This window comes from Hyaena hyaena, unplaced genomic scaffold (genome assembly GCF_003009895.1).
Source record: "Hyaena hyaena isolate Hyena2069 unplaced genomic scaffold, ASM300989v1 scaffold_1602, whole genome shotgun sequence".
Classification (NCBI taxonomy): domain Eukaryota; kingdom Metazoa; phylum Chordata; class Mammalia; order Carnivora; family Hyaenidae; genus Hyaena; species Hyaena hyaena.
In genome coordinates this window covers 62,215-78,222 of record NW_024082234.1, presented here as the reverse complement: position 1 = coordinate 78,222, position 16,008 = coordinate 62,215, and the positions used below count along the sequence as shown (strand labels likewise).

Here is a 16,008-nt window from a genome sequence, read left to right as displayed (position 1 = left end):
AGAGGAACTATCAAACACTTGAGGTAACCTAGAAAGCACAGAGCATATCACAGACATCTTAAAGACAAGCATTTTAAACATTTTTGCCAGTGCTTCTCTGAGAGCAAGTTCTTTAAACAGAACTTACCAATTTTTACAATATTAAAAAAAATACATCCCTCAAAAATAGCCCATCAATGCTAAATCAAACTTTCTGTATTTCTACAAAAATAGATACACATAGAGCTACAAAATTGTATTCCTGAAAGGATGAGCATTTTCATTTGTGGTTCATCTTTTCCTGACAAGGTGGTTGGTTCATAAAGGAAAAAAAAAACAAAACAAAAAACAAAAAAACCCAGAATGAAACAAAAATTAAATCATGTATTGATAAAAGCAAGACAAAAAAAAAAAAAAAAAAAGATTTGCACAGTTGGCAAAGGCTCAGATGAGGGGAAAAAAACAAACAAAAATGCTTTTCTTTAATGTCTAGGACCCACTCTGCTTTCTCAAGAAAAGGCTCCAAACCAAGGTTAGCTGGTTGACATTTCCTCTTCTTCTTCCATGTCTAGTGTGTCCCACTGCAGAATGGGAAATCCCGGCAGCCTCTTTCCCAGTGGGCCCATGGATTCATACTTCAACCTGACTTTCTAATACTGTGTTTCAGTACCAGGGTGATTCCTTGCTCTTGTCTTGATGCTGCAGACCTAGAATAGGTGACAATGAAAAAATGAAAAGCATTAGTACACGAAACACTCAGAAATGGGCCTAATCTACAATGCATTGCATATAGAAACCAAAAAGACAATCTAGGCAACTGTGAGGTATGGCATAAGGATGACCTGATGTCTCAGGAAATTTCTATGCTGGAGCTCACATTTTTCAAAAAGCCAACCAACACAGCATTGACAGAAACCCTAGATTAGAGCAGTGATATTTGTACAGTATAAATTCTTTACTGTGGTTTTCATTTTCTTGGAGTATAAGTGAACAATCAATAAAATAAAATAGTATAAATGAAACCCTTTTATTTCTAATTTCAATAGGAGCTGATATTTGGAGAAAACAACGTAAACAATCTTTGGGGCATTTAGGTAGCACTTCGGTTAATACTTTTCAGCAACAATAACACTTTTGAACTAAAATAGTAAATTTTGGTGCTATTTTGAAATGTGTTCTGCATATTTTATATTGCTACAAAATATGGCAAGCAATTAAACATGGTTAAAAGCTGGATGTAATATTGCCAGTAAAATAGACACAGCTGATTCACAGCTAAGAACACACACCTGTATTGTTTTTATAAATTTACTTATTTTTTAATCTTCCTCCAGAAAATATTTAAGATGGCTTGTAAAAATCTATACATCATAAAAATCTATACTTCAAAGCAAGAAAATAAAATTTACAGTTAAGTTTTAAAAAAATTTTTTTGTAGTTTTTTTCATTTTTGAGACAGAGACAGAGCATGAGTGGAGGAGGAGCAGAGCGAGAGGGAGACACAGAATCTGAAGCAGGCTCCAGCCACTGAGCTGTCAGCATAGGGCCTGATGCGGGGCTCGAACGCACAAACCGTGAGATCATGACCTGACCTGAAGTCAGACGCTTAACCAGCTGAGCCACCCAGGCACCCCTACAGGTAAGTTTTTAAAAGTAGTAACAAAAGGACAATAAGCGAGTATGTAGAGCTTCCAACTGAAAACTAAAGTGAGTAGGAATAAGTGTTTCAAACAAGAAACAGAAAATGTGACTTGTGGAGTCAGGTGACTAATTTCTGATATGGACAATTAGTATAGCACCTTCAGCTTATACCCATTTGAAGGCACTTACATCAGTTTCCTTTATTTTTGGCATTGTTTGGAAGAGTAAAAACAGGGAACTGATTGCTCTTAAGTTGTTTAAAACCAAATGCCAAAACATGAAGGAAGGCTATTGAATAAGTGGGTGGAAATGCAGCATGATGCTGCTGTGAGGGTGCTCAGATCACAGGATGTTTTCTTGATCCTTGATCTAAAATTTTTCTAAGTCTGGGCTGATTGTCAGACACTGAATGGTTAAATGAGCCAGTATGATTCTCAATGATAACTGTTACTAAAACAGCTACAGTGATTTCATTTCTTGTCCATCCAACTTGTCAAAGAATTTCACAAAACAATGAGCGCCACTACAAAACAGTCAGTGATGGGAGACATTAAGACAATCTACAAAAAAGGCTTCATAAAGGGAGAGAGAATAATAGAAAAAGTCAAAGAAGCACCTCATAGAACCACAAGTCACTATATTCTACTGCACTTGCATACTAGGGAAAAAGCAATACTACCTGAAAAAAGGTTAGTTCCATCTTAAGGGTTTTGTTTTTTTTTTTTTTTTTAATCTCTTGTGACTAGTATTATGTTTAGATACAGAGTCAATAGTTTTCCTTTCCAAGAATATCCAATGGAAAAAAGACAGTCTTTTTAACAGATGGTGTTGGGAGAACTGGACAGCAACATGCAGAAGAATGAAACTAGATCATTTTCTCACACCATGCACAAAAATCAACTCAAAATGGATAAAGGACCTGAACGTGAGACAGGAAACTATCAACACCCTAGAGGAGAAAGCAGGAAACAACCTCCTTGACCTCCACCGCAGCAACTTCTTACTTGACACATCCCCAAAAGCAAGGGAATCTAGAGCAAAAATAAACTGTTGGGACCTCATCAAGATTAAAAGCTTCTGCACAGCTAAGGAAACAACCCAGAAAATTAATAGGCAACCAACGGAATGGGAAAAGATAGTTGCAAATGACATATCAGATAAAGGGTTAATATCCAGAATCTATAAGGAACTCACCAAACTCCACGCCCGAAAAACAAACAACCCAGTGAAGAAATGGGCAGAAGACATGAACAGACACTTCTCCAAAGAGGACATCCAGATGGCCAACAGACACATGAAACGATGCTCAGCATCGCTCCTCATCAGGGAAATACAAATCAAAACCACACTGAGATACCACCTCACGCCGGTCAGAGTGGCTAAAATGAGCAAATCTGAGAACTCTAGATGCTGGCGAGGATGTGGAGAAACGGGCACCCTCCTTCTCTGTTGGTGGGAATGTAAACTGGTACAGCCCCTCTGGAAAACAGTGTGGAGGTTCCTCAGGAAACTAACAATAGAACTCCCTTATGACCCAGCAATAGCACTGCTAGGAATTTACCCAAGGGATACAGAAATGCTGAGGCATAGGAGCACATGTACCCCAATGTTCATAGCAGCACTCTCCACAATAGCTAAAACATGGAAAGAGCCTAAGTGTCCATCAACAGACGAATGGATCAAGAAGATGTGGTTTATCTATACCATGGAATACTACATGGCAATGAGAAACAATGAAATCTGGCCATGTGTAGCAACATGGATGGACCTTGAGGGTGTTATGCTGAGCGAAATAAGTCAGGCAGAGAAGGACAAATACCATATGTTTGCACGTATAGGATTAGGAGGAACTTGACGGAGGACCAAGGGGGAGAAGAAGGGCGGAAATGGTGAGGGAAAGGGAGAGAGGCAAACCATGAGAGACTCTTGAATGCTGACAAAAACTGAGGACTGATGGATGTGGGGGGGAGGGGGGGATGGGCATGAAGGAGGGCACTTTGGGGATGAGCACTGAGTGTTATGTAGAAACTAATTTGACAATAAACTATTTGTAAAAAAAAAAAAAAAATAGTTTTCCTTTCCAAAAAAACAAAAAAAAAAAAAAAAAAAAGGAGGAGGAGGAGACAATAGGAGGAAGAGGGAAGGAAGAAAAAAGATTGGGGTATACCAATTCACTCTAAATTTGCTTTACTTGTTTTCAATGATCTTGTGGTTAAAATAATTTGCAACCTGACACAGTCTTTGTTTGGTGACTCTTATAATCTAAACCACCTTAACTGACAATCTGCTGACTGCATAAATATTTTTTTCATTATTGAAACATCTCATCTTCTGTATGACTCAGTATTTCCACACTTGAAGACTCCATCAATCTATAGAATGTCAGCACGGCAAGTCATGAATAGCGTTGGAATCATCAAGTGGTTTCAGTGCCTTTTTTCATCTTAAATAAAGGCAATCTCTAGTTTGCTCTGCGAAGACATATGACTCCTTCAAAATCATGTTCATCTTTTTCTGTGGACAAGTATTGCATTACTTAACATAGCCCTGCGTTTTCCAACCAGAATAACAGAGGGTATTTTCTCATTAAAACTTCATCTCTTCAATTCTTTTGCTTCCAAGTCTTTGTATTACTCTAATGCAAACCTTAAAAAAAAATCAGTTCTTCTGTGGCCTAAAATGTATTAAATACCTAATGTGATCCCTGTGGTTTAGCCTATTCTTGGTGGTGGTACATTAAATCAGACCTTTGCTTTAACTACCAGGTATTTTGAAAATATCCATAAACATTCAACAATAGTCATAAGTAAAACACAAAAAAATGAACAACCACAAACAAAATATCCTACTACTAATAGGTTGCAACAGACAGAGAAGTGGTACTATGATTTTTCTTGTTAGATGACTGATGAGGAAAGATCACGATATTTAAGAGTCAGCTAGTACATTTACTTTTCTCAACAAGGGTTAAAGAGAACAAAATTATTAACTTATTATCCTTAGGTGGTCCCAAGAATCCTTATGTGATCTACATACATTTGGGGTTTCCCCAACTTCTTACCAGAACATGAAATCTACTTTGCTGTAATTTTGCTTCTAGTCAGGCTTGTTTTGCCTCTCACTTTCTTAACTCAAACCTATGGGAAATTGGTTCATATAGCATATCCTGAAATCTCCCCACTAGCTGTCTGAAATCACTCATGTTTTTCTTCTTGTTATCAGTAACTCACTTTTAATTTTATTGTTTGGTCTCTGAGATTTTTAGTAGAAGGGAAAATAAACATAAAAATGTCAGTGAATGTTTTCTTCAGGCTGAATAGGACAGGCACTGTGTGAAGTGCTTTACATGAAATATCTAATTTAACGCTCCCAACTATGCTACAATATTTATTTTACGAATGAGAAAATTGAGATTAGGAGAAACTACGAAACTATTAAATGGTAGAGCTAGGATTTAAAACAAGGTGGTCTGATGTCAGAGTCAAAGGTCTTAGCCACAGTGTATATGGGTCTCTCCCATATGGATTATACTTATCATTGACTATGTCACTAGCCTATTCTACTACAACTCTTCAAGTCAAAATCCGCTTATTAAAGCAATATGAGGAAAAAATTAATACATTTTTATGTTCCTTTTTGTGCTGTTTAAAAATAGTCTGATTTGATATAATCAGTATCAGAGTTAATAATATAGCTCTTTTAGTAATCTTTTTAAACTAGAAATCTTCAATGATAGTCTTTGAATGTCTTTTTCAATGTTTTTTCTAAGATGCAGTAACTGGTTACACAGTAGTTTATTACACTTCAGATGAAGACTGCTTCAATTGTGTAATAGGATATTCCACATTAATTGATATTTTTTTGATATATAATCCTCCCCCCCAACACACACACACCACAAAAAGAAACCTTCCCCAGTGTGAACAACGAAGACACAGGGTGGTCATTTGGTGGTTTTCAGAAATGGGACCAGAGAACAAAGACATTAGATTGTTGGCATCAGAGTTTGAGAGTCTAGGATTCAGTCAGGAAAAAACCCTGAATGGAAATGTAAGCCCACAGACCCATCTCCTCAATTCAGTTCCAATACCACTAACACCTGACCACCAAAAGAAAAGGAAAAAAAGAAAAAAAGCTCCATACTTAAGACGAGAGCAAAGGACATATGAACACAAAAAAGAAGTGTAGGATAATTAGAAGCAGGAGAGAAGTCTTGGTCAAGGAAGGAAGACTGTAATAGAATTTCCCTTTAAGGTTTGAAGTATTTGATTATATAACAAGGTATCATAACTCATTTTCTAACTTTCTAGCTGAGATTTTTGGGAAGCAACAGCTTCAGAGGCTCACCTCTTACAAAAGGCTCTGGGAAAAGAAAGTATAGATGGCAACAAGGTGTGTCCAAGGACGAAAGGCCTGACACTTCCCCCTCTCTAGTTTCCCTCAATTCCTGGGTGTCTTGTGAAAAGATCCTAAAGTTTCCATGTGACTCCATTATGTCCAATAGCTATGATATGGGTACCCCACAGCAGAAGACATGGCCCAACTGAGAATCTTGGAAGAATCACAATGACTAGGAGATGAACTGGACTTAAATAGGTCATTACTTGGGGGGGGGGGGGGGGGGGGGGGGGGAGGAGGCACTATACAGAGAATGACCTGAGAAACAGAGTTGGGGGAGGAGATATGTTTGGAAACAAAGGCCAACCTCTTAATGGACAGCTGTTGTGAAACAACTGACTCTAGGAATACAAAGGCAAACTCAGGGAGAGGGTAAGGAAAGAATCTGAGAAGAGGTGTCAACTCTAAATTGGACATTGCAATAAACTGAGAGCAATGGAGATATCATTAGATTAGACTACAAATACTCAAAATTAATGAGGTTAAGTTTTCTGCTATTGGGTAGAAATGAATAATAAATAAAGTTACTGAAAAGCTACACTCCAGCACACCTGAGTTTTAAGGAATGTTTGATTGTCAGAGCTATATCTATTAGGAAACCATGTCCTACTTCTAAGGAAGCATAATCACTTGACAACACCATTGACTATAGCTCTTAAGTAAATTGAACATGCTTCCAATTAATTTTATTGCTGTAGATAAAATAGGTAATGTAGTAACTATATACTGGGGAACATGATGCTGATAAAAAGAGAAGATGAAAAATAGGAACATAAAACCTGTAAGTGTGGATAGAATATTTTATTACCTGAAATCAAGAAATACTTAGATGCATAAATATAAACTTTTCATTTCATAGGTACTAAGAGTCTAGAAACTCTTTTGGATCAGAATGCTTGCCATTAGACTAAAAGAAGCTGGTAGCTTATTCCTACATTACAAGAAAATCAATCCCCTGCTTTATCAAAGATAAGTCATATTTATTATAAATACAAATATAAATATATCCTGTGTTGGATACTGTATCAAAATATCCAACCTTTACCAACTTGACATCTAACACTGACACAGTGACAAATGATCACAAACTGATGCAAGAGACAGTCATACTATCTTCTCCTCCTTTATAACATTATCACTGGTAATGATTATACAGCTGCATTTGTTTGTCTGAGCCCCAGGGCAATCATTTTAAATGCTAGTTAAGAATTTCTAAGTAAGATCTACGTGGAGATAGCACCTTAACACCAAGTATGGGAAACACAGAGTAGAAGAAACACAAAGTGGGGGAAAAAAAAATAAGGGTTAGGGCTATCCAATTCAGGAACTATAATTTCATTTCAGGTAAATATTTAGATCATGTTTAACCACCATAAATACCTCCCTTCATTCTTTTTAAAAACCTCCTCTTTTCAAATTTCAAAACATCACAGATCTCTTGTTTAATACCAAGTTACAGAATGTTTAGAAAGTATAAGTTCTACACAATATCCCTTGTTACCAAAAAACTCACCAAGCATACTTTGGATGTACATACATACTCACATTACTATTTATACTGTGCTATAACATGATTATTTAACTAGCAATATTATCTTGGAAACCATTCCATGTGAGTACATGTAGATCAACCTCTCTGGAGGGATTTATAATATTTGTTCTACCCTGTAATATAAATTACCCAATTCTCTATAAATGTATATCATTTGAATACACATGTACAAATATACTTGTTACTTATGTGATCATTTTGGAAGATAAACTCCTGAAAATATGTTTATATAATTGCTGAACCTAAGTATATATATGTACACACATATTTCATTGTGGGTACTACATATTTCAGCAAGTTTGCACCAATATTCATATTATATGTTACTACTTATTATCATTATTATAGACTAAAAGTATCTATTAAAAATATCTATTCAATTTGCATTTATTTTCATATTAGTGAAGGTAAACATTATGCAAATATAGCATTCCTTTCTCTGTGTTTTATCTTTGGCTAACTTTCTGTGCATTTAAGAAAGCAGTGTATTTATTTCTAAGTGCTTTTTGTATTGTACGTATATAAGAATTATTTTTCTCATATTTTACAAATATTTTTGCCAGTTTGATGAGCACTAAATATTTTCATAGATAGCACTTCAGTGTTGGACGGTAATTCTTTTTAAAGTCATCACAAGCAAAATGTATTCTTGAACCAGACCAAAGACTAAATTTATTATGACACTTGAATTACAATTATCTTATCATTACAACCCTTGCACACAAAAACAATGGTAAAAGATACTTAACTATGGTAGTGAAATAATTTATTAGCAGAGGAATGTTTTTCTGTGGATAAAGATGTTTTCTCAAGGCACATTTAGAATTGACTTAAAAATTTCCATGTAGTTGTACTGTCAGAAACAATGAGGTGAAAACTGTCTAAACTTGCCAAAATATCTTTAAGTTCAGATTCAAAAGAGGAGTAGAAATCTAAACCCACTGAACCTAGTAGACTATAATTTACTGCGTTTTTGTAAGAAACAGAGCACCTGCACACCGGAGGCGATCACTGCAGGTTGACAAGCAGTTCAGTGCCCAGGTGTTTCCCACCGCTCCTGTTTTTCAAGACGGAGACTGCAAGCCCCGTGAGCCTGGCTGTCCTCTGAGAATCTTCGTCCCTCCAAAACCACCAATTCTCCTGTACACAGAATCTCTAGCCTTTGCCTTTAGCGACATTCACTTCCTAGACTTGTGTAGGTTAAAATGATCAGCTGGAAGGAAACTTGGGAAGTACTTAAACCATCAGGATATGGTATTCCATGTCTGAACCAGTCATTTTAAAATTGACCTTGTGGACAAATATAAAATATAAATTACAGAGTTAGGCAGTTTTTGATCATGGTGGCAACTTACTATGTGCCAAATTTGAATATCAATTTGGTAACTTCTTAGGTGAGAGAAACCAGGGACTAGGAGATGTAATATGTAATATAGACACTGCTTACCAATTCCTAAGGCAGATATTAAAGAAAAAAAAAGCACACACAAACTTTGAAGATGAGAGACAAAGAATAAAGGAAAAGCAAGAGTGGGGAAGAGTGAAATAGAATACCGTCTGTAATTTCTTCTACAGATTTTCTCCCAGAGCTAGAGAGGAGAAAGACCAAAAACTGCTTGGATCACTTATTGTAACTGAAACCACAAGTTATAATACTCTAGAGATTCTAACTATCCAGACATCTGTTGGATAACAAATGCAGCCAAACATGCATCTTTAAAGAGGTTTCTAGGTTATGCAGTGACAGCTTTATGATCTAGAAAATAGATAATCAACCAGAGGAAGAGCTAATCTGGATCCATTGCTTACCCATAAAAACATAATTAGGGACACAACACCAACACAGGAGTAGGAGTTATTTAAAGACCGCAAAAATTAAAAAGTTACTTGAGAATAACAGAAATACAAATGTATTTTTCTGTCCATTTAAGTAGTCAATCTCTCCATTAAAGCAAAACATATTGGAAAATATTTGGTAAGAATGAGATATGTTGCATATCAATCAATTCTACATTGACATAAGTAATTTTTCATCTTACTTATATGTGATATAAACACAAGCTTATTCTGACATTTTCCAGAAAAGGCTGTCCAATCCAAGCAAACATAAACAGACTTTCAAAGATTATGAAGATGATAAACATTGCTTGATATTGCTCAAGCAAAGCAACCATGAAAATAAGCATTATAACACATGCTTATAGTTGACAAAAATTATGAAGGTAAATACATAATGTATCAGGCTATTTCCAAATAAGGATCGGCACATTTGGCCTCTTAAGGGCAGTGTCTCAAAAGACTTTTTTTGGTCATATGTTTGCCAAGGAATTCACAACATGTTGGCTACAGAGAAATGTTTGTGAAACCTTATATTGTTGATAAATAGAACAATAAGAGAAGAGTTAGACAGCCTGGAAGGGAATAAAAAGAATCTGTAAATTCCACAGGCCATATAGAATTTTTGCATACAGTCTTTGCAGCCTATTTGAAAACTGATGCAAAATTGTCTGGGAACAAGTTCTGAAACAGACTTCTTCATTCGAGTTGTTTCTTTTAGATGCACCCCTATATGTGATATGAGAAACAGTAAAGCATTAGTGAAAAGATAATTTGTGAATACAAATACACTGACCCTGAAACAGGACTGTTAATGCTTTGAGTGCTTCTCCACCTTCTCCATTCAGAGTCACACTAGATTATCCTGGGAGTGTTTTCAACCTCTACAGTTCCCCTCTTAGATAAGCACCTAAGTTTCCCTTGGGAAGACATGGTGTAGATTGAAAACTACAACTGCTAACCATTGCTAGTTGATGAAGGCTCCTTTAAGACAACAGTCAAAAAATAACGTCATTGCCTAATTTTGCTTTCCGTTTTTAGGAAGATATTTCAGAAAGCAAGAGGTGCTACCCAGTTTATATAGCAATAAATATAAACTTGCTGACAAATTAATACTGGAATGGAAAATGAATCAATCTTTAGCTCACAGCTTTTAAAGATTAGCATGTATTAATGAAGTTTGGGTGAGTCTAATGATACCTTGTCTCATTCTGCACATAAAATTTCCTTGTGATCTATATGAGTGATAAGGATACATATCTCAACGTACTTAAACCCAAGGGAAAGGGGTCTGTTTTTTAGTGTCCTCTCATCTCACATAGCAGAATGTTTTAAACAGAAAAAAGAATAAAACTATGCTTAAAAATGTCTTGAAGATGCACATCCTGATACTCCTTCAAAAATTCTTTTCTTCTTGATTCTTTATCACATTGCTCCCATTGTCTGTTCAACCAATACAAAAGCACCCAGTTTTCATTGTATAGTCAATAGTAGCAAACAGCAGTATTAGGAAATTTAGCTCCAGCAAACATCATAGCTATTCTTCAAGAACAGAAACAAATTAAGGTAGATAAAGTCAGGAAGTGACAGGGGCATTTAAGGCTTGCATCCCAATTATTATGATGTCTCACATCTCCAGTATGATTTTCTTTTTGTGTTTGACATGCATGTATGTATTTAGTAAGAATAATGAGAGCTTTAGTTCTCCCTCAAGTGTACCATCTAGAAAACACAACCATGTGCAGCAGTTCATTGGAATCTCCCAGGGACGGCAGAGTAGGAAGTATTACCTCCATTCTCAATATAAGGAAGAGCAGGAACATACAGGTTTTGAAACTTGCTCAACATAATGCAGCTAAGTGGTGACATATAGAATTTATTTTTTGGTTCTCTGCTTTTCCCATACACATCTCTAGACACACATTTCTACAATTCTGCAAAGATTAAAGTTCTTGTTCTCTGTCCTGACCATTATTTTTATGATCCCCTAAATGATTAGGGGTGCAAGTAAATTATTAATAAGATCAATATCTCTCATCTGCTTTTGTCTCTTTCTCTTTCACGCACACACACTACTACTTGTATTGTTGTGCAAATAATCCTGAAACATTTGGAATCTTCTCAGAAGGCTCCTGCACTTGTTCTATACAGTAGAAGGAGGATCCGTGAGACAAAATCCCTCATGCTTCAGGCATTGTGACATTATGGAACCATTCTATGGATGAAGGCATAGAAGACAGCATGTGCAAGATCTACATGGGTCTGGGAAAGCAGGGGAAATTCATTAAGACTCTACAGTATCCAGCCATGGATACTTGAAACTGACAGCAGTGCTCTGGAATGCATTTCTCCCTCTGATTCACCATCCAGTTACTTTTCATGCAGATCTCACTCTCTGGCTAGGATCTCCTGGCATTTTGCATGCATCTCAAAGATGGTTTCCATTACCCTTCTGGTCACGAAATTGTCATTCTGGACATGTGCCCTATGCAACCAACACCATTCAAGAGTGCATAAATATTTTAACATACCTTTGATGGTTTTTTTTTCCTCTCGGTGGAAAACAGGATTATGACTTATGCCAAAGAAAAATAAAAAGGTTTGCAGAAAGTGTTAAGCAATTGGTTGTTAAGTACTAGACTCTTTATTATTACAAAATCATAATAAACTTTAAAAAAGTCCAGAGAAAGTATTAGTTCAAAAAACATCCTAACATAGTTTTTTTTAAACTGCAACTATTGATCTGTGACATCTTAACTATCCTAATTGAGGTAATGCCCTCAAGATAAGAGCCCAGAAATCTATAAATCTTTATTGAATAGCACAATTGCCAATGAAAAATCACATAGTCCCATGGGCTGGCTTCTATATAATATGTCATTTAATATGTCTACCTGCTGAAATCATATGATTAGAAGTAAGCTTCCGTGCTTATTCTATATTAAAGCAAATTTCTTAATTTCCTCATCACTTATAAAAATTACTAACAATGTCAGGAAAGGCTTCAATGAATCACTAACCCTATACCCATCAGAATTTAGAATATATATGCTCCATGAGAAGATGTGAAGAGGAGAGGAAGGAAACTGTTTTTAGTTGAGCACCACCATATACGTTACTTTGATGGCCCCTCTTCTCTAGAATAAAAATTACCTTAGTGGCTTGATATTTTATATAAATAATACTATCCTGTCAATCATTACTGCAGCTTTCTATTGATTTCTTTCTAAGCTTGCCACATTTCTCTCTCATTGTAAAGCCTGGAATTGGAGCATTATTATATCAAGTAAATATCCAACTGCACTGGGTTGATAACTATTGGTTTCCTTTAATTTTTTTTTTTTTTGGTAAATGTCTATTTTTACAGAAATAATTTCCAAGAGGTCACTGGATATAAAGCTCCATGATGTTAATCCCTTTGATATCCCCAGTGAAATTCAAAAATTAGCAACATTTTACAAGGGGTTGTTAAAATAGTTTAGTATGAGACTTTCATGCAATCACAGTCTTTGTTGCTCAGGCTTGTCAGCACCAGACCACTTACAAGAAAGCACAGCTCTTGAGATGGAATCTAGAGAGATGGCAAACTTACAGGTTGAATGGAAAAGCAAGTGGTAACTTGATGTCCATCTCTCTTTCATGGAGATAAACTGCCTCTCCATTTGCTGCTCTAGTTCACGAGCTACTTTTCATCCTGCCTTTTATATCCTGTATTTGATAAAACAAAGATATGTATGCTTCTACTACTGGATTGCAATGTAAAGCATCCATATAGTATTGAACAAGACTGACCACCATTGTCTTAACAGCTGACAGTGTTTGATTAGCCTATTTCAAAGAGATGACTGTATAAAATTTTTGAGCAATAATAACTTAAATTGCTTTAAAATATAATTTTTGCCATTTGTGAATGAGGTCCTGTCACAAAATATCAGATTAGAAGATTCAAATTAAACCCAATTTTTAACAATGTAGTATACAGACCTTATCCAATGAAAAAATTAAAAGAATATGTTGATTCTTTTGTAATATTATCAGACACCAAGTGTCTATGGAGAGAAAAAAAATAGATGAAAAGGACATTTGTATATTCCTAACTTTCCCATTGGTACCCAGTGCTCCCTATCTGTTATCAAAATTTAAGTTCTCAAAGAATTTTTTTCCAAGTTTCTTAACAGGGTCATTTTATTCACAGGCTTATCAAAGCCATTATTATTAAAGTATTTTCAGAAATAATCCAGTTTTTCTAACATCTGAGAGAATATTAGAAGCATAGCTTCTTGTGCTTATGCAAAATATCACAGCAAGTTGTTTTTTGAATTAGTAGCTCTATAGTTTGTTTTTCTGTCTAGTAAGAGCCAATGTCCTATTCTATAATACGTGATCTCGATTTCGCTTGATATCTGAAGATATGCTCATTAGTTAGACATAAACCAGATACTGTTTAATATCTGGCTATAATCCCACTTTGGCGCAGAATCGTCATGATTTCCTCATTTACTCACGCAAATGTATGGTTAATGCTTTACATGACACATTTTTTAAGAAGCCAGAAGACACATCAACACATATAAACTCCCTTTTAGAGCCAGATTTCCCAAATCTGTGTTATAGCACAGAATTATTGTTTTGTTTTGTTTGTTTTGTTAGGCTACTTAAATGTATTTTAGCAAAAAGCTGTTTATGTATATTTTATATTGAGTTATTATGGCATTCCTCAAAGTAAAAAATAAATTTGTAACAAAATTGTAGCTAAAATAACATGAGGGATCCTAAGAAAAATAAATCTGTGGATCTGCAGATGAAAACAGTCTCAAGCCATGAGCAGCTTGTGTTTATAGAGAAGAAGTCATACCACAAAGCATGACACTTTTTCCTTTTGGTAAATTTAAATCTAGTGGATGAAGTGGCATTTATAAATAAAGTCAACTTTGTATTTCAGAAAAAGGCCTCATGAACAAATCTGTACTTGCAAAATTAACTCAAATTGGCCAGAATGTCTTACATTGTATATTTTACATTAAGTCAATTATTGGCAATAACAGGAAATGAGAATGACAACATTTCAGTGAAATGAATTGTATGGCTATGGCCACTGGAAGGTGAATACTAGAACAGAATTTACTTAATATCTTCATAAAACAATCTGAGCATGATAGAGATATCCTTTTATTTACATGTATGTATCTAATAATATGTTGTATCACAATAAAATGAAATCAAGAAATACAGAAGTATATATAAAATGTGAGGCTCTCTCAATCCAATAATTTCACCCCTATGAACATACCCAAGAGAACTGAGACTATCCATTTACACAAAAACTGGTACGTGAATGCTAGTAGCAGCATGAGTCATGTCAGCCCAAAAGGAGAAACAAACCAACAAGCAAATGGATAAACGAAATGTGCTATAGCTATACAATGGAATAACATCTACTCCTAAAAAGGAAATGAAGTTCTGATTTGTACTACACGATGAATCTAGGAAACACAGTCTAAGTGAAAGAAGGCAGACACAAAAGGACATTTTATTTATATGAAATGTCCAAAGTAGAAAAATCCATAGAGGCAGAAAGTAGATTAGTGGTTGCCCAGGGAAAGAGGGAAGAAGGAATATATGTTGAGGATATATTTTATATCCCTAAGATACAGAGGTTTTTTGTTGAGGTGATGGAAATGTTTTGGAGTTAGATAGTGGGGATCATGAATATATTAAACACATCATGAACATGCTAAAACCATTGAATTGTACTTTCAAATGGTAAAGTGTATGATATGTGAAATATAGCTCAATAATGTTTTTCAAGATTTTACTTTTTAAGTAATCTCTACACCCAACATGGGGCTCAAACTCACAACTCTGAGAACAAGAGTCACATGCTCCACTGGCTGAGTCAGCCAGGCACCCCATCAATAATATTTTTTAAACCTACAGTATGTGAGGATCTGATCACCTTCACTTGTATAGCTAAAATGTATAGAGCACCTATTATCTGCAGAGCACATTTGTAAATGTTTTACTTCATTAATTTATTTAATCCTCAATACAACCCAATGAAGCATCTTTAAAGATAAACTGAGACACCAAGGGAGTTCGGTAATTTGTACAAATTCCTATAGTTAATTAAGTGATAGAGCTGGACTTATAAAACCAGGAAGTCTAGCTTCAAAGCTCAGGCCACACGCTAATTACCAGGACCAATGACCATTAAAAGTTGTGATATATACTTCCAGATAATTTTTCTTGAGGGAGTGGAGGCACACACATGCATATGTGAGGGTGCAGATGGGTAAAAACTACACAAATGGAACTATACTAGAGGTCAGCAAACTATAGCTGATGGTCTCACTGTCCGTTTATATATATCGCCCATATATATATATATATAATATATATAACATAATATATATATAATATTATATATATATAATATGAATGGAAAATGGGATTTACATTTTTACATTTTGGAGAAAGAAGGGAATAAAAAAAGAAGGGTGGCATTTCATGACACATAAAATTCAAATTTCAATGTTCATCAGTGAAGTTTTTTGGGGACGGTCATCTTCATTTATCTAAGTAAGACTGTGGCTGCTTCTACA

At 35.3% G+C, this 16,008-nt stretch overlaps 1 protein-coding gene across 4 annotated transcripts in view; it reads right to left on the bottom strand.

The window, feature by feature from the left end:
* Positions 1-392: 392 nt before the first annotated feature.
* VGLL3 (vestigial like family member 3) overlaps positions 393-16,008 on the bottom strand; it is a 43,832-nt gene continuing 28,216 nt past the window's right edge. For all 4 annotated transcript variants that reach the window (XM_039224330.1, XM_039224331.1, XM_039224333.1 and 1 more), the window contains exon 4: positions 393-686. In XM_039224330.1, the coding sequence (XP_039080261.1) occupies positions 643-686 (44 nt within the window). In that variant the 3' untranslated portion in view covers positions 393-642. The remainder of the gene's footprint in view (positions 687-16,008) is intronic.